The sequence below is a fragment of the Cololabis saira genome, chromosome 8 (genome assembly GCF_033807715.1).
Source record: "Cololabis saira isolate AMF1-May2022 chromosome 8, fColSai1.1, whole genome shotgun sequence".
NCBI lineage: Eukaryota > Metazoa > Chordata > Actinopteri > Beloniformes > Belonidae > Cololabis > Cololabis saira.
In genome coordinates, this window is record NC_084594.1 from 22,777,096 (window position 1) to 22,800,300 (window position 23,205).

At 38.6% G+C, this 23,205-nt stretch overlaps 1 protein-coding gene across 2 annotated transcripts; it reads right to left on the reverse strand.

The window, feature by feature from the left end:
- Positions 1-674: 674 nt before the first annotated feature.
- On the reverse strand, positions 675-20,509 carry camk1a (calcium/calmodulin-dependent protein kinase Ia). 2 transcript variants are annotated; one of them, XM_061727272.1, is made up of 12 exons: positions 20,385-20,509; positions 18,986-19,107; positions 9,445-9,576; positions 8,442-8,516; positions 7,925-8,063; positions 7,686-7,812; positions 7,329-7,404; positions 7,132-7,244; positions 6,958-7,036; positions 6,776-6,863; positions 5,575-5,743; positions 675-1,993 (listed from the first exon to the last, which is right to left on the reverse strand). In XM_061727272.1, the coding sequence occupies exons 2-12, from the start codon at positions 19,069-19,071 to the stop codon at positions 1,890-1,892; spliced, it is 1,188 nt and encodes a 395-aa protein (XP_061583256.1). In that variant the 5' UTR covers positions 19,072-19,107; positions 20,385-20,509; the 3' UTR covers positions 675-1,889. The 2 variants fall into 2 exon arrangements, with proteins under 2 accessions (XP_061583256.1, XP_061583257.1); XM_061727273.1 differs by having other exon boundaries at positions 18,986-19,104; positions 20,385-20,477.
- Positions 20,510-23,205: the final 2,696 nt, after the last annotated feature.

The window sequence follows — 23,205 nt, forward strand, 5'->3', positions numbered from 1 at the left end:
ATTAATCTTTTACTTTGTATCAACTCTTTTGTACAATCATGACCGTCCTTCAGCTGAGTGGTACATTTAAAAAATGACAGCCTGTGACAATCTGCTGTAAAACATCTTCATCTCTCCGTATGGCTTAAGTAGAGTAGGTCTTTTAATCGGGAGGACAAATATAAAGCACACTCACTGGCAGACAGGTGATGCTTCCAGCAACCTGACATTTTTCAGTATATTTTGCTCTGTGGCTGATATGTATTTATCTTTCTTTTCTACTTGGATTGGGATAGATAGACGATGGAAACAAAGCAAACAAGAAAGCTGAGTTGGAAACAAACATAGTACAGGTGAAATGTCGCTCAGATAGAGTCTTCACCGTCAGGCTCAATGCAAATCATAAATCCACTGTGCTGTGTTGTACTTTGTCAACATTACTTCTTGTGTTACTCACTTCACATTATAGAGCTCAAAATTACATATTACATCATTTATTTGTTATTTTTTTTCAATACAACAGAGTAATAATAATCATGTGAGTTTATACTAATTGATCATCATTCATGTAAACATTTAACCAGGTCATGCAAACAGTAGACCAAAACTTCTTCCACTAGAGGTGCACAGCACAGAGCAGGTGGAGCGCGCAGACTGAGATCCCCGCCCCCACGCCCACCCTCCACCCTCCACCCTCCACCCTCCCCGGTCCAGTCTGAGTCGGACCTGAGCCAGAGCCAGAGACTGACAGCTGGCGGATATTTAGTCAGCGACAGAACAGGGAGGATGAGCATGGTATGATCATGTTCTTCCCACACAGATTGGATTAATATAACTGTGCCTCTTATAAAAAAAAAATAAAAAAAAATACAAATAAAAAACCCTCCTGAAAAGATGAGAGCCTGTGGATGTGGGGATCTCAGTTTGAGCCTCTGATAACAGAACAGCCATAAAACAAACAAACAAACGGAAAAAAAGAGTCTCCTTTTGATATTCATACATTTCAATGTTTTCCCCAACAGGAAGCATGCAGCAACTTCACTTTGGAACGACCCTTTACAAACCCAGTCTGAGCCAGAATATAGAGTCCATGACCCGCTTTCAAGCATCTCAGCTTCTAAAAGGCTTCAAACATGAAGAATAAACACCAGTAAAATAAAAAACAGAAACATCCGATGATGAAAGACAGAAATGGCACTACAGACACACCTTGAGAAAGTATTAATGTTTAACTACGTTATTGGTGGCTGGAATCACATTACTGGGTAAAGATGTGTAGCAAGGATAAGCTTCAGCACTAGTTCCCTTTTAAAAGCATGTATTTCTTACTATTATTCTGTGCCCGGTCTGACCAGAATTTGGAGAAAGCTGCCAAAAATGTGGTCCGTGTTGGCCAGATGGATTTTGACACACAGTTATGATGATTAGAGGTAGATGTGACAGATAATGGGGGGTGGGGGAGATAAATAAACAACAGAAGACACAGCTTTTAGGCCTCATCTTTGATTAAAACTGTTGGAGCTCAGATCTTTCCTGAAGCTAACTTTGTAAACCACAAATGGCCACGCTCATTAATGGGAGGGTTTGTTGCGGGTAATCTTACAGTCAGACCGTTTTATAATAAATTGCCATCTGCATGCTTGAAGCAGCCTTGCTTACCCTATTAGGAGAAAATTAAAACTAGTGTGTCTTTAGTCGTGATATCGTTTGTAGGGTTTTTTTTTTTTTTTTTAAACAAAGACTTACAGTCTAGTTTGCACTGTAAAGGGGCCTGTAGGCTGTGGATGATGCACTCTGTTTGACACTGCCTGATATCTGCTCTGCATTCCTGGCCAGACTGGGCAGACTGGGCAGACGGGGCTCTGGGCGCTCCAGGGATACAACATCACCATGACAAAAGGAGGCTGCGCTCAAATGCGACTAGTTGGCCTGCAGCAGTAGGTGCAACTTCTTAAGCTGTCCCGATCTGCGCTCCCCTCGTTGCTTCCGCGGCGACCATCCTCATAGTGGGACACTGAGCGTTAGATAGAGCAGAGCGGCAAATACAGGAAGTTAAAGGCTAGATTACATTTACAGTACTTGATGCAAGGAGTTTGAACTTCCAAGTGTCTGGAATTACAGAGGAATTGTTTCAATGCTTTTCTCTAAATGCAACCAAAACAACAGACTGAGTACTACAGATACAACGTCTTCTCTTGCTGCACACACAAACGGGGTTGCATGAATTGGAAGTATGAGGATGCAAAAAGTAAAAGCCGGGAGAAGGAGGGGACGTCAAAGGAGCCAAATCAATACAAATCGTTCAAAGTTTTTAACTGAACCATTCTTCAGTCAAGCTTTATTCTATTTATTCATCTACGCTTAGTTACAAACCTCATTTTCAGAAAAGTTGGAAAGCTGTCTAAAATATAATTGGAAACTTTAACAGACAAAGAAAATGACTGTTATTGTCTTTACTGTCCAACTCCGTTACACCCCGAACATGGAAACAAATCACCATCTTGCTGCCAGCAAGGCACATGAAAACAAATGGAAGAGAATATTCACCATTGTATACATCATCCTTCATTTTAATGACACTGTTAATCATCCTAGAAGTGAGGATATTAATTATTGTCATTTTGCAAAAGCAATTTGTGTCCTTTCGGGCTGAACACAAGACTTCTGTCCAAGCGAGCTGACACATGGACTCATCTGACCACAGGGCACGTGTCCTTCATCTATCTGTGGATGAACTTGTGGCTAGAAAGCTTGGCAATGTTTCTGAACACATCAGATTCCTTCCCTCTATATTACAGTTTCAGATTAGATTTCTGGGCGCAGCAGTGGGCTGTGCTGACCGACCATGGTTCTCCATTTGTATGTCAGAGAGCATGTAGTTATATTGATCACGATGGCTTCTCATGCAGTGCCTCCCGAGGGCTTAAAAGTCACAGGCAACCAATAGCTGTTTCCGGCCCTGGCCTTTATGTGCTGACATTTCCCCGACTCCTTCATTCTTTTCATCTTTTCAGATTATTATGTACTGTAGATGTTAAAAGACAAGTCTTTACAGCTTGGAGTTTGTTTTTGTTGTTTTGGAGTCTTTTCCCTCTGCATTTCTAGATGAAATTCTGACTGACTTTTGCTCATCTTTTGTTCCCAGGGCCATTCAGCTCTACAACGCCTCAGTGAAGGGGAGGAGGGAGCTGGACGTCTCTGCATAAGTTTACCTCAGCCTGCCCCATCACCCACCCACAGAATCATTTTTGTAATTTATTTGTAATTTATTTATTTATCCCTTGTACTTTGCACTATTCACTGTCTCTACTCCCCCTGAACATGTCCTTCCTAAATGTATGTCATTTGTGTATGCATGTCTGAATGTCTGTGAGTTGTCAGTATCTATCTATCTATCTATCTATCTATTAGAGGTGGGTGCAATTCATCAATGTGTCGATGCATCGCGATGCGTCACGTGACGATTTGTTATCGATTATGGTCCAGTAAAAAAAAAAAAAAAAAATCTTTTTTTTTTTAAGTATCCTATCCAGATTCCAGACTGAATAAGCTGCGGAATCATTTCATTTTCAAGAATGCACATTTCTTATTATTAACTTGAAATATGGCAGATATGTTTACACTAAATAAATTTGATGGAAGTACATATCTTGTTTACTTGAATTAATGAACTCATTAAATCCAGGGCTTGACCGTTTTCAGTGTTTTCCGCCAATAGAGGGGGCTATCATGCAAGTGCAGCTTTCCCTGGTCAAAGTTAAGGAAGTCAAAGAGCAAATGTTTACATAGTCATAAAATAAATGATTTTGTCTCTTTGAAAAATACATGTCAAATGTTCAAAAAACCTTGTTATTTACTTAATGAGTGTTGTTAGAGGAACTGAGTTAATTGATTGGCTATTTATTTACAAATGTAGCCACAGATGAAGACAAAATCAATCTTGTATGGAAAAAAGCATTAAAAATCACAATAATCGAAGAATCGTGGCACCAATAATCGAATCGAAAATCGTTAGAATCGAAGAATCGAAGAATCGAAGCTCCAATAATCGAAATCGAATCGAATCGTGAGGTACCCTTGTTTGCACACCCCTACTATCTATCTATCTATCTATCTATCTATCTATCTATCTATCTATCTATCTATCTATCTATCTATCTATCTATCTATCTATCTATCTATCTATCTATCTATCTATCTATCTATCTATCTATCTATCTATCTATCTATCTATCTATCTATCTATCTATCTATCTATCTATCTATCTATCTATCTATCTATCTATCTATCTATCTAAATACCAAGCCTTTGATGGATGCTCCTTTTACAGCCAATCCAGAACATTTTTCAACTTTTAAGGAATTGATAAATAAGGAGAGACATTGACATTTACAATTTGGGATATGAAAATATTTATGTTCTGGGCATTTCAGCATTATCCTTAATCTGCTGAATAGCGAAACAAATCTGTTTATCTTTTATTTGAAATAAACTAATATCTGAATATGTCCTGCCATCCTTTCACAGAAGCAGATACGTTTTCCTGGTAGCTGAGGGAGATGCGCATCGCTTTGGCAACCAAGCAGGTTTTTCTGACGGATGTGACAGGAACACGACTTCTTTAAATGATTCACTCAGCGGAGGACAAGCTTGTCCCTTTCATTTGTGCCAGTGGGTACAGCCTGGAACTCAAATATAATTTTTAAAGGTAATATTCCCCTCAGAAATCTTCCTTTTTGCAGTAGAAGTGGTTTTGCACATTTTAAATGCAAATCTTCAGAGCGAATCGATGAAAGTGAAGGTTTTAGCTCCAGTTTCTGCTCACTGGTGACTGAGAGCATTGATTCCAGCTGAACTGCTGTCAACTAACCTCCAATTAAATCCTGAGACTCTGTTGTAAATCTAAGGTAAGCAAAATATTGATCTTCTTTAAACTTTGAATACTTTATAGGGCTTTTTTATACCAAAATTTAAAAAAAAATACAGGGAATACTTTAATCAAGTGAATGCCTGAATCAACACTGAACATCACAAAGTCTAAAAGGGGTGGTGAGCTTGCCCACTCATACGTGTGCATGTAAATTATTCTCCTATAGTTTAGGACAGACTGAAGCCCGGCTAGAATAATTCTCCTTGTTTCATTTCTTTTCATGTTTGGGTTTAAGGCTTCTGCTAAAATGAGTCTAATCAAGTTAAATGATTACTGATAATAGATATGAGTGATTTTAACGTTTTGAACTTACACAGGTAAATATGGATAGTAAACACTATACAATAGTATTCTTTGGTGGTATTGGGACAGAGGTATCATTTTTACAGTTTTGTCTCTGAACACTACAACAATGGATCTAAAATGTTGATTGAAGTTTTAACGTTCAGCTTTGACTCACAACGTTTCAACGTGGTGTTGTGTTACTTCTATAATGTTGTACATGTATATTTTTTGGGATGTCCTTCACGTAAACGTGCTCAAAATGGTACAGAAATACTGACGGGCAAATGTGTTCAAGGCCAGGTGTTATCTTTTATCTTTCAGCATGTAGTTAACCTGGACATGTCTGAAGTTGTTCATTCCCTGTGAGCTGCTAACTTACGGCTCTCCTCCTCCTCGTTTTCCAGTTCGTCCTCCTCTTCCTCCACCTCCTCTGGGAGCAGATGTCCATGGCAGGGACTGGTGGGAGTAATCTGACTGGTTCCCTCGAGACTAGTGCCCAGCTGCAGCCTCCGCATGTGGCGCACCACCGCTGTGGCATTAAACGCTTGCTGCAGGGAGGCAGAAACATTCCAGCATGAGGTTTTACATTCATACATCAGAAATGTAAATGTGATGGAAGAAAATGTTAGAAATATTTCATTAAAGGGTTCAGAGCCATAAGATTAAATAAAATCATTTTGAAGGAAGTGAAATGTACAATGGAATAAAGCTAGCTTTGGCAAATATTTAAAAACGTATAAGTCTGGGTAGCAATATTGGGGTTTAAGGACATTCTTAAGTTACATTATATTTTCCTTAATTACTAACTTGTGAAAAATAAGCAGGACAAAATTGATTATGTTTAACATATGGGTGAAAATACGAAGTAAAAACTAACAAGTGGTGAAGCACAGGAGAAGTTAAATAAGCCATGTTAAATTGTTTTGGAGAAACAACCACATGGATGCATGTGTGATTACAGTTACTGAATTCAGCCTTTAAATGGGACATCTAAAGTTAACAATGGCCATGGACGTTTAAGTCGGACTATAAACCTTCTATGCAGCACCATCACACAGGGAATGGTGCAATGATTAAATAATCAGGTGACCGCAAACTGTTACCCCCAGCTTAGATGGAATTGATTCATCTGATCGGGAACAGCCAAGAAGCCAACAACAAGAAACACCTGAAGCTGGTGTAATGGCTGATTAAAATGGGTCATGATTATATGGAGGGGTAAAGGTTAGTCTTTCAATCACATGAAGATTACTGTTAATTTTAGCATCATGCATCCCATAAATGGATCAGCATCCTCTTGTCGACAAGGTCTGCAAGAGTCTGTTAATGACCCTTTCATTTGAATCAGGCGTGTTTGAGCAGGGACACGAATAAAACATGAGCAGCGCGGGTTAGAGAATACTGATCCATGGTTTCTCTGTCTTCTCTCAGAATAAGAAAGATTTAAAGAAATCGCTAAAAGCCGGATTTTTACTTGACATTTCTATGTAAACTTCAAACTAGAAGTGTTTTGTCTGTCTGCTACTGAGAGAAAAGTGAGAGCGTGCAGGATGCACAGATCCAACAGCATGCTCACTGACCTTCCATTTACTTTTGGCAAAGTTCTTCTTAATTTGTGCGCTGACGGATTCATGGATATTCTTATCCAGAGCTGTGTCACCACATATCCTACAGGACAATAAGACAATTACAGGCCTCTGTGAGTAGAAAAAATTTGAAAATGTTTACATAGCAAACAAGCGTTTGTATCTGATTTTCTCACCACGGATGCTGGAGGGCCTGCTCACATGTATATCTTTTTAGAGGTTCTTTTTCCATCATGTGGCAAATGAAGTCTTTGGCTGCAGACAAAATTTAAGCTCAAAGTGTTCAAAAAAAGAGGGAAAAGCACGATTATCTATAGTTGTAGTATCAGCTGCAGATATTTTAGCAGTACCTGAATCTGAGATGTCATCCCAGTACGGAGAATCAAATTCATACTCTGCCTTCAGAATCTGCTCAAATAACTTTGCGTCATTTTCGTCGTAAAACGGAGGGTATCCACATAACCTGAGGTGGCAAAAGTAGAAAGTGTTCAACACTAGGAAACAATTATTTAAAATATTTGTCAGAATTGAATTAAGTTCAACTTACAGAATGTAAGAAATAACTCCTATGGACCAGCAATCCACTGCTTTACTGTACGGCTTCTGAGCGAGCACCTCAGGGGCTGTGGGAAGTGCACATTACACATTCACAGACTGGCAAATATACAAGCAATAGCGGCAGAGAGGGTGGATTCAAGTAATCTCAACCTCGTAGCGACACCGTGTGATCCTGTGGGTCACGTTAAACAAAAAGAGAGCTCTTCTGAAGCACTTGCCATTGATTCAGTAGTGGATGAAAGAGCCTCTCACAGAGAATAAAGAGGGAATATCCGCTGAAACAGAGCTCATGAAGAGGCAGAGGGAGGTGTGGAAAATCTGTCTGGCCAGAGTAATAGATCCTTACCCACATAACCAGGAGTACCGCACGCTGTGGACATGACGCTGCCCGATCCCTCGATCTTTGACAGGCCGAAGTCACTGATCATAATCTTGGAGTCTTCGTCCATGCTGTAATACAGCAAATTCTCTGGCTGCAATGACATGAAAGACCATCAAAAAGAGAAGGTTTGAAAATACGGGGAAAGAGACCAACTATGAGGAGGAGTGTGTTCTAATTAATCTTCCATTACTTAATAAAGATACCTTCAAGTCTCTGTGGACGATCCCCATATCGTGAAGATATTTGACAGCATCTAAGATTTGGCGGATGAGCTGGCTGGCATCTCTCTCGGTGTAAAATCCTTTCTCCACAATCCGGTCAAACAACTCACCACCTGATACCCTGTCAATTACAAATCAAACAAATCAGTTCAGTCCTCTTCTTTTATTTTTGAAGAATGTCATCAGTAATTTTGTCAATCTTATTTTAATCGACCAATTCACTTGATCACTTTTTTGTCTTGAACATGAACAAGTTGAAGCCTGATGAGAATTGACAAATTACACAAGACAACATAATTATTTGATAAAACTGGTTTGGAGTTTTGACATAAACCAAATCATTGTATAACTCTGATAGACTATTTAATTTATTGAGATTATGTATCCATATTATTGCTTGAACACCTAGTTAATTTTCATTCAATAGGCAAACTCAAACATGATTTTACTGTTTGGTAAATGTGACTCTCGAATCATTTCGTGAGGAAGGGGAACTTACAGTTGCATGACAAGATATAGGTGGGATGAACTTTCAAAGATATCCTCCAGCGTAACAATATTGGGGTGCTTGATTCTGCAGAAGAAAAAGACAGATTCATTTCTTAAGGGAGTCACACGTCTCATGCGTACTGGTAGTTGGTCACCAGATGGCATTATTGCTGCACAGTTCATAAGAAGAAAGCTCTGCTGTGGCTTCTATAGAAAAGACAAGAATACATTGACATTAAACCTACACTTTCCCTAAAAAAGACAAACAAAATTAACTGAACAGCTGATCTGATTGCAGCAAAGCTTGAGGCATCAAGAGTATCAATACTGGGTGCTTGATGCCCTCCCCCAGAAAAAAAAACAGCTGTATGGCCTGACAGAAAGATTTACAACGAATGGTAATCTTGCTAATAATGAAAAAATAAAGCTGATTTGCACTGAGCGGCTAACAGACGGATGAGCGTCCCTCTTGGCTCTCGTGTCAAGTTGAGAGCATATGAACGCTCTCTAACACAACAGCAGCTGAGAGGGCTAATTTGACTTCAAGCAGAATGTGAGAAGCCTCTTTCTCTCTTTCTCCTCTCAGACAATTATTTATTTCACTCGATTCCATTTATTTCATTGTCACTTTAAATATTTATCCAAACTCCACTCCTCCCATTCTTCCATATAGTTTTCTTCTTTAGTCATACCCTCCCCCATCCCCTCCCTACTTCACCACCCCCAACGTCTTTTTCTCTTTCTTCAGTACACTGCTGCGGGGAACTCCACACCATCTCCGCCTCCATGAGCTGTTGCCCTGGCAACAGGGACACTAAAAATAGGTCTATCTTTTTTACTCTTGACATTTCCGGTGCACAATCCCACTGTTTCTACTGACACCATGCATTTATTCATCCCTTTCAGTTGACCCCCATACTACATCTGCATCGTTGTAAGATGTGCTGGCTAATTCCTGCTGCTGGACACGAAGCTAACAGCTGATATGCCGCGAGGAACTTTGGAGACTTCACCTGTGCAGGACTGCAATCTCATTTTCAATGTTGTTCTCTTTGCCTTCCAGTGCTTTCTTGGGGATGCATTTGATGGCCACCAGCCTCTGAGTCCTCTTCTCCTCTGCTAGAACCACCTCCGAGAAAGCACCACTGAAACATAAGTGCACACATGGTACAGGGAGTGAGAAACGTGGTTGCATGAAGCAAAACGTACAAAATCTCCCCTCATATCCTGAGCATGTGACACTAATTGAAACAGCAATGAACACTGACATTTTTAAAACTTTTTTAAATCTCTTTGCACTGCAGAGCTTGATTTTTGCCTGATTTTCAGACATATTTTGCTGACCTAACCTCCAGATCTTTTTTTAGATATACTGTGTTTAATCATTTAGATTCATGTTTGTGTGGTAAAGAGTGTGCATGTGAGTCTGCGTGAGTGCTATTTAGATGAATTATTCAAAATAGTGACATTACGAGCTGCTTTTGAAAGGCAACAGAGACTTTTATTGGAACAGCAGTTGCTTTAAAAAAAAAAGAAAATATAAAAGAAACTATTTTTGATCTATTCAATAATAAATTGAATAAATGCAGTATAAGTATCAGAGGGAGACTAGACTGCATTATGGATTATGGTCTGGTAATGATGAGAGGGAGAATATTGTGTATTTACACAGTAACCACAGTAGCGTGGGAGGGGGCTCAGGAGGAGGCCTCAATGCGTGAACATTGTAACAGACCACAGGGATCCTTTTCATGTGCAGGAGACAGCACTGACAATCTAAACATTATAGATGATCAGTGCTCACGCTTAAGAAAATATTGTCCAGAGCCCCTTCCTGGACTAAGAATGTGAGTATCTGAATATGGCATCAATAACAAACCCATTCTGTTGTTGCTAACAGCAATAATAAGATAAAGAGACAAGTTCTCACTTCATGTGTTATCTTTATTGTTTATTAACTGTTAGACAAGCAGTCAAAAAGTAATGTGATTTGCTAGTCTGTCAGTGGTTCTTTTTCTTTAAATCCTTGCAGTATATGCTCATTGTGAAGCAGTGGTCATCACAGAGACCCTTTAACAAGGTGAATCTGGTAGAAGAAAATCCAGTCCTCACAAAACATCTCCAGTTACATTTTAAAACATCCTAAAAATAATCTCAAAACAAAATCACGCAAAGCTCCAGTTCTCATCGACCCATTAAAAGCTTTTTTATGTGATTAAGTCTGCAACATTTATAGCCATGGATGGCTTCATTAGAGGTTCGGTAGAGCAAAACCTCAACATCCGTCAGCTAAACACTTTATTCTTACTGGGGGTATCTCCCACCTTGATCCTAGGAGTTCCAACCCATACTCAGTGCAGATGTTCCTGTACACTGTAACCGCTACCTGGTTGTGTCGTTCCATATATGCTATACCTGCCAGCAGGGCCGCCGCAAGGGGTGTGCGAACCGTGCGACCGCACGGGGCCTCGCGCTATGGGTCGTTTTTTTTTTTTTTTCAAAAAAACATTTTTTTTCAATTTTTTTTTTTTTTGTTTTTTTTTTTTTGTTTTTTCCCTTATAAATATCAACAGTCACGTTCCAATACAGACCTAAATGTGTACTAGTCTGTGCATATCAATAAATATATGTGCAATGATGCGCGTGTCTGTTGTTCAATACAACTGATCAGACCAAGCGCAGACACAAGCTGCTCTGATCGGGTGGAGTTGGAACAAACTGTCACACCATGTCGAGAGAACAAGACAGAATCAGGAAATTTCCATCAGGGGATGAAAAAAGAAAAAAAAACTAAAGAAAATGGAAGAGTTTAATGCCTCTCTGAAAGGCTTGTTTGATAAATTTGTTACAAAAATCACCGATCCGACCGGGTCTCAAGCAGCCGCGGCGCCCCGCGTCAAGGCAAGCCCAATGGTGATGAGGCAGGGGAAGGTATCCAGTATTTTGCTAATTGGAGAGTTAAAATTGCGCATATAGACACCCGATCCCACCCGAAAAAACCAAAAAAATTTGCGCACGCTCGCTACGCTCACGTGCGAAGGCCCCCCAGCCATTTTGCACAGGGCCTCGCAAATCTCCCAGGCCGCTCTGCCTGCCAGTATCTTGCATCCCGCTATTATGTGCTTGTTTGACTCTGAGGCATCTAAAGCTGGGTTCTTGTCTGGTAGACCCTGGCCTTTATGGCACTCATACTCAAGGCCTGTTCTTGTACTGTTATGTTTAATGCCTCCGTGCTGTCCTTCAGTCCAGCCTTTTCCAGCCACTAGTAGGATTTCTCAATGTCAGCCACTTCTTCAAGGTGCCGATGATACATGCCGTGCAAAGGCTTCTTTGTCCAAGATGGTTCCTCCTCCACATCCTCATCTACACTGTATTTCTGGTGCCTGAGACATTCACTTAGCAGCTTATTCTTAGGGGCCATCTTCTTGATGTATTCCTGGATTTCTGTTGTTTCATCCTGGAAGGTGGCTTTGATGCTCACTAATCCATGTCCTCCCACTTTCCGCTTCGTGTAGTCTCATGGTGCTGGACATGGGATGCAATCCTCTGTGCATTATGAAGACCTTCCTTCTCTTGATATCAGTGGCTTCTACTTTTTCCTGTCTGTGCACAGATTACAGCAGCGGGGTGCCTTATTACAGACAGGACATACAGTACGTGTTGATGACCTGGACTTTGTTCTTTCCATTCAGCTGCTCTTTAGGATCTACCTTACTCTTTTCAGATACTTGGCTGTGGCTGACTTCCTTGACTGATTTCCTCTGACTTCCTTTTCACAGTAGCCGTTTGCCTGTGGAATCCACAGGTTTTTGTAGCTATCCTTCACATCCAGTTGCCTTCTAGTATGTCAACCCCCTCAGTTGTGATAATCTTGTCCTTCTTGGACACCATTTAAGTGCATTCATCCAGGAGGAGAGGGTGGTGGGTGGAGCTTGCTAATCATCGCTCCACTTCTGTAGCGATATCCATAGCCACTCTTGACAACTTATGAATGGTGAAATTTTTCAGGATATTATAAAATGTATGATTTTGCGCACCACACTGAATACTGGAGCAGAATAAGCAAACAACAGTGGTCTGAGGAGGTCAGAAAGAAAATTAAGAAGAAGAATGTCAAGAGTAAAGACTGTAGCACCATCTACAAGCAGCTTCATGTTCCTCTGACTACAGTTGGAGATATCATTGAGAATCATAAGGTCCATGGGACTGAAGGTAACATCTCAGGACATGAACACAGGAAGAAAATGAAAGCTCAGATTGATCAGAAGGTTAGTACACATGGTAGAGACTTATGTCCATGGGTCACAAAAACCAAACTGAAATTCTGTACTCGCAGACAAAAAGAATTACGCTTTTTCTAGTAAAAATTACTGGGAAACAGGGGGCCAGGTGTCAGGTCAACAGCAACTACCCAAGCAGTCGCACCACAATCCCCCACCACAGCACAACTGCCCTTGTACCCCCACCACCCACCAGGAGCCCAGACCTCAACTGTAGCAGACGAGAGGAGGAAAGGAGAAAAGAAATAATCAAGGATTTGCCTCTAAACCCTAACAATGTGTGGTGGTGTGAATGTGAAGTTATTGATATGAAATTGGATGTAATATTTATTGTGTAACTCTAATTAAAAAGGCAATAATGAACGCTTGGAAATTCTACTTCACTCTAACCAGGTTTTAAGAAGGATATGATGCTACTCCAAGGGATTTGAACTTGTTTTAGGCATTTTGTATGCTGGTTACATTACCAATGATACATTTGTATCAGCCTTTTTTTTTTGCTTTTAATGCACATAATGATGTCTACCGACAAGAAAAGTTAACAGCACCTCATATTTATAATAATCTTTTAAAAGGATAGGGTTAGTTTTGTCAGATTATCTGTAAAATTACGGCACTTAAATGCATATTTAGAGAGAAATAAATATACATGAAATCATATTTTGTGGAAAAGTGTTTATGTGGTTGAGCAGATGATGGCAGAAGAATACATATAGAACAAATATGCCTCCATTATTTGCACGAATACTAGTGAGTGGCAGACTGAGTGAGAGTAAAGGAGATACAGCTAGAAATGGATGTTCATGAGTGAATACACACACACACACAGACATTTGCGGATACACACTCTGTTCTGTTGCCATGAGACACACTGTAATTAAACATCCAGTTGCTCATTTCTCCTTGGAGACATATAGGGGTGGGCTCTCAATGGGTTTGGGAGAGAACTGAGAAAGAGGAAGAGGATCTACTGTAGCTGTTACGCTAAACTAATGAGATTTTGTGAGAAGCTAATGTAGACAGCTCACAGCATCACTGGACAAGAGTTAAAATATGGATAAATGAGAGGTGTACGCTGCCCTCGAATGTAGCTTTTCCTCGAGCAATGGAGCCCACAAATCCATTTCATGCTAACTAAATCACTGTGGCCCAAACATTAACTTACAAATAAAAAGATGTTATATGAGACATTGATCTTAAGGCTCTTAGCTGATGCATCTGTCAGTTAGACTGTTTGTGTGCACGAGTACAAGGCTGTCCAAGAACATTTTTCTGGGAGAAGTTAATCACTCAGACAGACAGACAGACAGATATATATATATATATATATATATATATATATATATATATATATATATATATATATATATATATATATATATATCTATCTATCTATATATAGATAGATAGATAGATAGATAGATAGATAGATAGATAGATAGATAGATAGATAGATAGATAGATAGATAGATAGATAGATAGATAGATAGATAGATAGATAGACAGATCTGTATTTATGTAGATAGAGAGCAGAGGGATGATGTCTGCCCTACAGCGATCACACCACATGAACACATGCAGCACAGCATGAGTCTCTGTCTGACACACACACTTGCACACACACACACACACATACACATAAAAGTGGAGCGAAGACACTGTGATCCCAGCTGCCATATGGACAAATATTGATTCATACATTTTCAAATCACTTTTCTCACTATGAGTGTCTCTTGGCGGTCTTTATCTGGTCCATGTGCAAACGCTGTACTCTTACGTCTTCAAACCTTCGGTTGACCGTTATAACCATTCTTTATTGTTTCATTAAATCATGCGTGGGTAAGCTGCACTAAATTGTGCTGTCGAAAACTCCAGACATGCAGATATTTGTGTCAGTAATTACTGAGAGAGTGGATTTCTTATTAGTAACACTGAAACAGTTGTAATGTAATTAAAAGAAGCAAATGTCCAGATCAGAGCCTTGGACTGTAAATACAAGGTTGACAAAGTTCTTTTGATATCATGACGTCTTATGAGTGGTTTGACTGTTTAAAGCCTTTGCATTTGATTGTTTCCATCTCAGTCTTTCTGGAGCTAGAAGTGATGAACATGCTGGACATTAAGATAAATACTTGATACTTGACTAACTTATTTTTCACATTATCAAATTATGAAAAAAAAATCCAGATTGAATACAAACAATGTTACAGGGAGGGTGACTCAAAAACACCAAACCAGAAAAGGTGCAATATCCATAAAACACATATAAACAAATGAACATTAAGAAAAATAACTTTCCCTCAGCAAGTGTTAAAGTAGTGTCAACTAAATATTGTTGTCTAATACACATCCTTTTTTTCCCCATTTCAGGCCTAACATCCAAGGCTCAACGGTGCCCAGTTTACCTTTCCATCTGTGCTCTTTATGCACATAATTTATCCAGATTAGTTGAATATTTAAAGACATTATGCCCCATATAAGGAGATCTATGCAAATCCCTTCCGATTTATCTCTGAGTAACATTTCAATGACTTTCTCATGTTTGTTGGCAAACTGGAAGTCTTCTGCCCATCAGTGACTCAGCAGACATCTGTCAACAACACATGTTTAAATCTATTTCTTTATTTTGCTCCATTACTAATCCTGCATTGCTGCTATCCCAACGTTTTTTTCAATAAAAGCCTAAGATTATGATTTACATAAAAAAAATAAAATAAATGAAATTTATGAGACAAAACATCTGGGGTTAAATCTGTATGTAATGACATAAAGTGTGTTTTTTTTTTTTTTTTTTTTTTAAAGGAATGAAAGCATTGTTTTAATTATTTTTTTTCCATCCTAAATTATTTAGGCTTTTGTGTTGTAGTGTCGAGTTGTTTTTGGGACAAAGCCATTGAAGCAAACCAAAGATGTCTAATATGTTGACACCAGTGAAAGACTGACACATTTACAGAAGCGCGTCTTTCATGGATGACGTGATCACAACTATAGTGAATGATGAGTTTTTCTTGGACTGTTTTTCTTGGAAAAAAAAAGAAATTAAATGACAACACATGTCAATTTTCTTTTTTGTATATACTGTATCTTCCCATTTGAAATCTGATGTGTCCAAAGCCAAATTGACATTTTTTTTAAATTCAAAGTTCCAAATCTCAAAAATCATAATAATTAGCATAATGAGGTTGTACTGTCCATCGGTCCCAATCATCCCGAGTCTTTGAACGTTTGAAGGATGTATTTACGATCCATTTCTCTGCGTCTCTCGTATATGATGCCAACAACAAAACTGGGTGTGTTTGCCCGTACATTCATTTTAAAATGATTTTATTTTTTTCAAAATCTTTTTTTTTTTCAAATGTCAGAATGCACCAAATGTGTTACAGATATCAACCACCCACAAGACAGCTTACCAACCACTATTTTACTGCAAACAATTTTTATTTTTTATGACTATAAAAATGTAATGTCTATAAAAGTGAATCAGCAGTGTCTCCCTGAAATAAGCAAGGTCTTCCCCGAAATAACTTTGATGAATTTATGGATTTGTTAATCCCATCGTTCATCATATATGAGAAAATGATTTCATTCTTTTTAGTTAAATGTTTAAAAGGTTATTCTTAACCATATCCTCATGTAGCCTTTCAGAGTGTACATTTTTACTTTTGAAAGACTCCTAATTGGAATGTCAGACAACATTTTTTAATGTCACATGACATCTTTGAATCCTCTTTCTTTTTTCTCTAAATAATTGCATTTTATATTTATAAATACTGTACCCAAAATGCCAACTTTTTAAAAAAGAGATTTGTAAAACCCACAAAAAAGAATATTAAAATAAAATCCTCCCTGCAACATCACTTAATTGCCTGACAGCTTCTGAAGAATTTAGAAGAAGAATGAAGAATTTAACCATAAGTCATAATGTGACACATCAGTTCTCACATAAAATAATACATTAACAGCATTGCACTAATTTCTTCTTGATGTAAAAAGTATTAGTGTTTATATATTTTCAACTGCAGAGTTATAGAATGTGATATCTCTTTATTTGTCCTGTTGAAGTCAGATTACATGAATCACCAAAACAAAAGTAAAAAAAAAACACAAAAAAACATTTTTTTTCTATATCTGCTAACCCCACCACGAGGACAGTAAAGTGTATTTCAAACAGTAGGTAGAGCACTGAGGATTAGACGGATCTGAATATAATATTTCAACATAAATCAATTAACTTCACACACTGAATTCCTGGATAAAGCTCTTCTATAATCTGTCTCTGAGCATAAGGAGCTTTCTGTCAGCACATTATTTCTGCCCTCTGTCAGGTCCAGCTACAGTGACAGGAGGGAAAGAATATTACTACAGTTTTTTTCTTCGCTTTTGGTGTCCTTGCAGTTCACTCACTTGTTATATAACCTTTAATATCACGCTTTGAACTAGACGTGCTGCTTTTGAGTTCCCATAAACTATTTGTGGAATCCTGACATAGATTATCAGTGTCCTCAGCACTACTTCATTCTCAACATTGCAGCTTGCTAGAGTGAAACCGCATCATACAAACACCTTATTTCCATTCCTCTATCAGGATTTGAGGTAACTACAATCTCATCTGTCCGTTGGTACTTCACTTTTCTGGACTCAGACCAGAGATTTACAGCCATTAATATCAGACCCGTGTGCTGCCTCTCTGGGGAACCAGGTGTGATTCCAAGATGAGAGGAAACAGCCTCGGCGCATATGGCACACTCATGTCATCACAGGTGGACTTGGGCTCGGGTCACTTGTACTCAGTTTGGGAGTGTCGATGTGTCCCCTGACCATCTGTGCTGAGCCTCGTCCCCCCCTGGAGAGTGCAGTCAGCGGTCTGCAAGAACCCAGCCCTAACCATGAGATTTCACCCCCGGTGAATGAATGTAAATGTAGCAGTCGATTGCAAGATTACTACTTATAAAAAAAAATTCAAAATGTATTTCAGATTCAAGACTATGTAGCAGTCAGTGTGTACAGGGGACAAATGTTTACTGTCTGATTTTATACAAGCGGAGCAAGGCTTCTTTTTTCTTTTTTTTTTAGGAGGATTGCAGCAGTTACATCAATCTCATCCACAGCCAGACATAGTCCCACATATATCTGTCACATCCCTGGTGCCATTCATCACACGATCGAATAAAAGTGCTTCTGCCTCCCACAGTCACATAAGAGGAGAATAAAGAGAAAATTGGGTCGTATCAGAATTACAAAAATCATTGTGCAGTCTGCAGTCTGGATAGCTGGAGAGATGAGAGGAAACAATTTATCTACAAATGAGTTTGACTTGTCACTGTAGAGAAAGTTGAAGTCTGTTAATGGTAGTCCTATTTGTTCAGGTGTTCCAGCGCATTTCTGCGTCATCCCCTCTGTGGGACCAGGATCAACAAGAATCCACATTACTAATGCTGGAAGGATTGGTCTACATTAGTTATTTATTGCTTTAATCTGTCAAAAAATGGGGCCAAAAACCGAGAAAGCAGTCCCAGCTGCAAATCTGTCTCGATGTTGTTTTTTTTTTTTCATTCATAAAATAATTGCAAATATCCCAGAAAAGACAAGTAATTACTGCATATTGATCATGGACAACTGTTCAACAATGACCACAAGTATCTGTAGGGGGGCACAAATGTCTGCAAACCACAGGAGAATTTCTGAAGTATGAGAAGTAGGAGAAGTATTGAATAATTCATGTTTTAACCAACAACGAGGGGTGTAATGAAGTCACACTAAATGCATGTGTATACAGTATAAAGCTTGAGCGCTGGTGTTACAGTAGTCACTGTGAAATTCAACTGTGCTTCACAGAGAAAAGCTGATTTGTGCAGAGCAGTGTGCGCGTGTGTGTGTGTCGGTGTGTTTGTGAGTGTGTGTAAAACAGTGGAGTCAGCATTCAGCAGTGGACAAGAACAAGGCAAGTCCCACCCTGGTGGCATGAACAGACGGGACGAAAACTGCCTCTTAAATCTGCATTGTAGCATGTGCACTTATCTTGGATTCTAATAATGGATTTTTTTTTCAAATGTGCAGATTATTCCCTGTGTCTTTTTATCAATTTTGTTATGTTTATCTATTTTGTTAAAGGACATCACTAGTATGTCTAACAGATACACCTCTCCTGTAAATATACCACATTTAAATTGTGTGATCGCAAGGGGTCAGAGGTCCTGAAGTGCACCAGTGCATTTAACCGGTAGGTCATCTAGCTTTGTAACTGACTACAGAGCCAGACTGTCGTGCTACTTACGTTCCCAGCACTTCTTTGAAGTCATAATATTCTTTGATGTCTGATGTCTTCTTTTTCCATCCATTTCCATCCTCTCCAAGAGGCATCCTACAATGCTGATCGGATTCGCCACACTAAAGCTACTGGGCAAAGAAACAAACAAAAATTAAAACTAGGCTCGGAGTGTATACTCTTGAATATTGTGCTCGCCAATCAAGAGGTCAAGAGGTCCATCCTAAAACAATGATATAATTATTGAGTGGATCTGTACATTTTTCAACTGTTTTTGAATTTCCAAGAAAAATAAAATAATCCTAAAGGTATTTCCTTAATGCATAACAAGTTTGAATGAATTCCTGATATTCTCTTTGTAAGAAAAAATATTTTAACTGAGAGAAAATGCTGTGCAGCAATACATGCTTTATGATGTATTTCAACAGAATCAATGTATATCTAAAAAGGTTAAATACATTTGAGAGAGTTAAAATTGTAAAATACAACAACAATTAAAGCAGCACAGTGATTCTGGTTGTGGAACTGGTTGCCATTTGTATAAAACTGAAGTGAAAATACACTTTTGTCTTTATTTAGTTCTCTAGTTACTTTACTTCTGCTTGCATTTCTTGAAATGCCACTCTCCTTACACTTTTTAAAAGCACGGGGACCAAATGTCACTTAAGTCTGATACTGTAGGACTGTAAGATATCTCTTTTTAGTATATCCCCATGTATGTGCCATAAAGAACAAGGTTAAGGATTTGGAGAAGATCTCTGTAAAAACAGGAACATTATGGAAAAGACCAAGACAGAGATATTCCCACACTGTGGCTCCAAACATGACAACACAAAATAATTACATATTTAACAGGCTTTTTTTAGAAGACGTTGGCAGGAAAGGGGGCCATACCATTGCAAAAACAAAAGGCTGGTCACTAAAGGCAGATACCAGCAGGGGAGGGGGGAGACTGTGCTATATTTAACATCGGAAGCTTAAACAATAAATAAACTTGCCTTTAACCATCACAAACCCAAATTCAAGTGGAAACTTAATTCCACCGAGAAGCCTGCGCTTTGACAACCTGCTCTGCATTAAGTCTGCAGGGCGTGAATGACAAGTCAGCAGGGAGTTTTCATGGAAATGAAAACGTTTTGCTCCTGCTATTTCTAATACTACATGCTTTTTCGGACGATGGTTATTAAATCCACATCAAGTATAGAAAGAGCAGGCGTAGTGGGCGTGCAGACTGTACTGCAGCGCTCAAGGGTATGACAGTCAAATGCAGGCAGCATCTTTGGGTTAAATCAGGAGGTTGCGGACGAGCAGCATGGAGCCGCACCAAAGGCACCTCAGTCTAATCGAAATGAAAGCGTGTCGCAAGGTGATGCATTTCAGTCAAGTTGTGAATGTAAAAGAAACATACCTAAATGGCGATCTGTAGCTGCGCTGTGCTCTCCTTTCCTCTGGGAGCGATGTGGTTACTGTGCTTGTGCGCAGCGCTGAGTGCGCTCAGACTTCTCCTGACGTCAGGAAGAGCAGACGTCCACGTTCACGGAGCGCCATAAAATCACACATTGTTCTGTTAGATTCACCCCCTGACTGCACATAACCCTCTTCTATGAATTGGACGTCTGTGTTTTTTTTTTTGTTTTGTTTCCCCGGAAAGCTTCTTGGCATAGAGAAAGAATGACGCTCATGTAGGAGCGCCCAGGTTTTGCAGGACAATGTGAGGAGGAGGTTTTCACTTTTGGCAACATGTCACTGTGACTGCAGCGCACAATGACGGCAGGGGCAATCTGTAAACAGTGGAAGTCTTTTCATGCTGACAGCATGGCCCATGATGTAAGAAGATCATTTGTCTTTAATGATGAGGCCTGAAGTTATAACTTTGGAGGAATTAATAATAGCTATCATTCAGGGGCGTCACTTCAGTATGGCAAGGTATGGCAGCCGCCACACCTTGGCTTCAAGGGAAAATGTAAATGTTTGTTTTTTTAATAGCCTACATTTATGGAATTACTCTGTGTCTATTTGTATTGATTATTCTATTACTTAATACATATAGAATAACTACAAATGCAAATCAGAACAACATGATCGATTTCACTAGTTATTTTACACTGCAAAAACTTGAAATCTTAACAAGAATATTTGTCTTATTTCTAGTTAAAATGTCTAATTTTTTGTCAAAAGAAATCTCATTACATTTAAGACAAGACTCAAAAACAACCATTTTCACCTGTTTCAAGTAGAATTTCACTTAAAATAAGTAGAAAAATCTGCCAGTGGAACAAGATTTTTTTGCTTGTAATGAGAAGATAAATCTTGTTCCACTGGCAGATTTTTCTACTTATTTCAAGGGAAAATTTACTTGAAACAGGTGAAAATGGTCAAATAACAAGTTACTTTTCTGGTAATTACTCTTGTTTTAAGTGTAATGAGATTTTTTTACTAAAAATTAGACATTTTAAGTAGAAATAAGACAAATATTCCTGGTAAGATTTTGAGTTTTTGCAGTGAGCGAGACTGCATTTGAAAAAGTTCAAATTTTCTTAACCACACAGATAAGCTACATAGCAGACTTCTGTGATGAGTATTTGCTGGGCGTGTTGATTGATACTCTAGTTAAGTTCTGTGACTCGTAACCTTGCCATACCTTAGCTTCCACTGAATTGACGCCACTGAAACAGTGGAAGTCTTTTCATGCTGACAGCATGGCCCATGATGTAAGAAAATAATTTGTCTTTAATGATGAGGCCTGAAGTTATAACTTTGGAGGAATTAATAATAGCTATCATTGCCCCTCAAAATTTAAGACAACGCCCAGTTTCCTTCTCTCTCAGCCTCACATGCCAGCCAGGATACATGGGTAAATAAAACATCTTTCAACTAATTGAAAGATGACAGTAAAAAAGGAAAGACCCCACCCCCCTCCATGGAAAGTTTAACTTTGAACACATTTTTTTACAGCAAAATGTAAGAAAGAAATGTTGCTTTGGTGTCGTGTAGTTGAATTGATGTCCATGATGTTTATAAGACATGATTAGATTATTAATATTTAGTCATCATTGTGGCAACAGAACACAATGTGAGATGGAAACAAGTGATCTTCTATGGCAAAGCAAAACAAACCAATCGGAAAAACCATCATCTTTTTTTTTTCTTTTGTTCTCTTTCTTTGTTTTTTCTTTATTTCTGTCTTTCTTTCAAGAAAAATCCCTCTCTGATGAAGCAAATTTCTTGCGAGTGTCCAGATGTGGTTAACAATCCTGGTTTATATTTTTAGTAGGCCTATCTTAAAAACAAATAAAATAAAATACTTGTTAAAAGTGCCTTATGAAAGGCAGTGAGACAGAAAATAGAGCATTTACCTTTATTTGTGGAGGAATTATTATATGCTCCCTGACTCAATACAGAGGTTTTGTTTCAATTAGGAGACTCCGTAATCTTAGAGGTGTCTGCAATTTTACTGTACAAAAAGCTAAAAAAAAGGTATGAAAAGGAGATATGTCTCCATTACTGGAGTTAAATTCTGGAATTATGCCAACATAAATTTAAAAACATGTCATTCTCTTTTGGTTTTTAAGAAAATGTTTTTTAAAGCTATTTTTGAGGCTTCTGTGCGATTGACTATCTGTTAATGTTTCTTTGCTTTTCTGTTGTTTCTTTGCCTTTTTTTGTTTCTTTGCTTTTTCTGTTGTTTCTTTGCTTTTCTATTGTCTTTTTGGTTTTCTGGAGGTCGGTAGCCAAAAAAAGAAAGTTGGCAATATAGGATAGGCTTTTATAAGCAGTTTGCTTCAGCCTATGCCTTTTTAGTCATTGTTCAACACATAATTATTGGTTTTGTGTGAAATGTTAATGCTGTGTACAATGTTTTTTGGTGTTGTGTTGTTTTTGTGTTGTCATGATTGAATAAACTTCATTCATTCATTCATTCATTCATTCATTCATTCATTCATTCATTCATTCATTCATTCATTCATTCATTCATTCATTCGTTCATTCATTCATTCATTCATTCATTCATTCATTCATTCATAAATTTGGGAAATCAAAGCAAACTGGAAGTCACTCAGAAATGCTCTCAAGTGCGTAAGTGAATATAATGAGTTATTTCCATCTGCCTCTGCTTGATGAACCTGTGTGTGGTCTGGCGCATTCCCATGAGGGTGCAATACCACTCCTAAACTGAAGGGGTCAGCACCTCTACGAGAGGCGTGTTATTGTTTCACCTAATGAACACA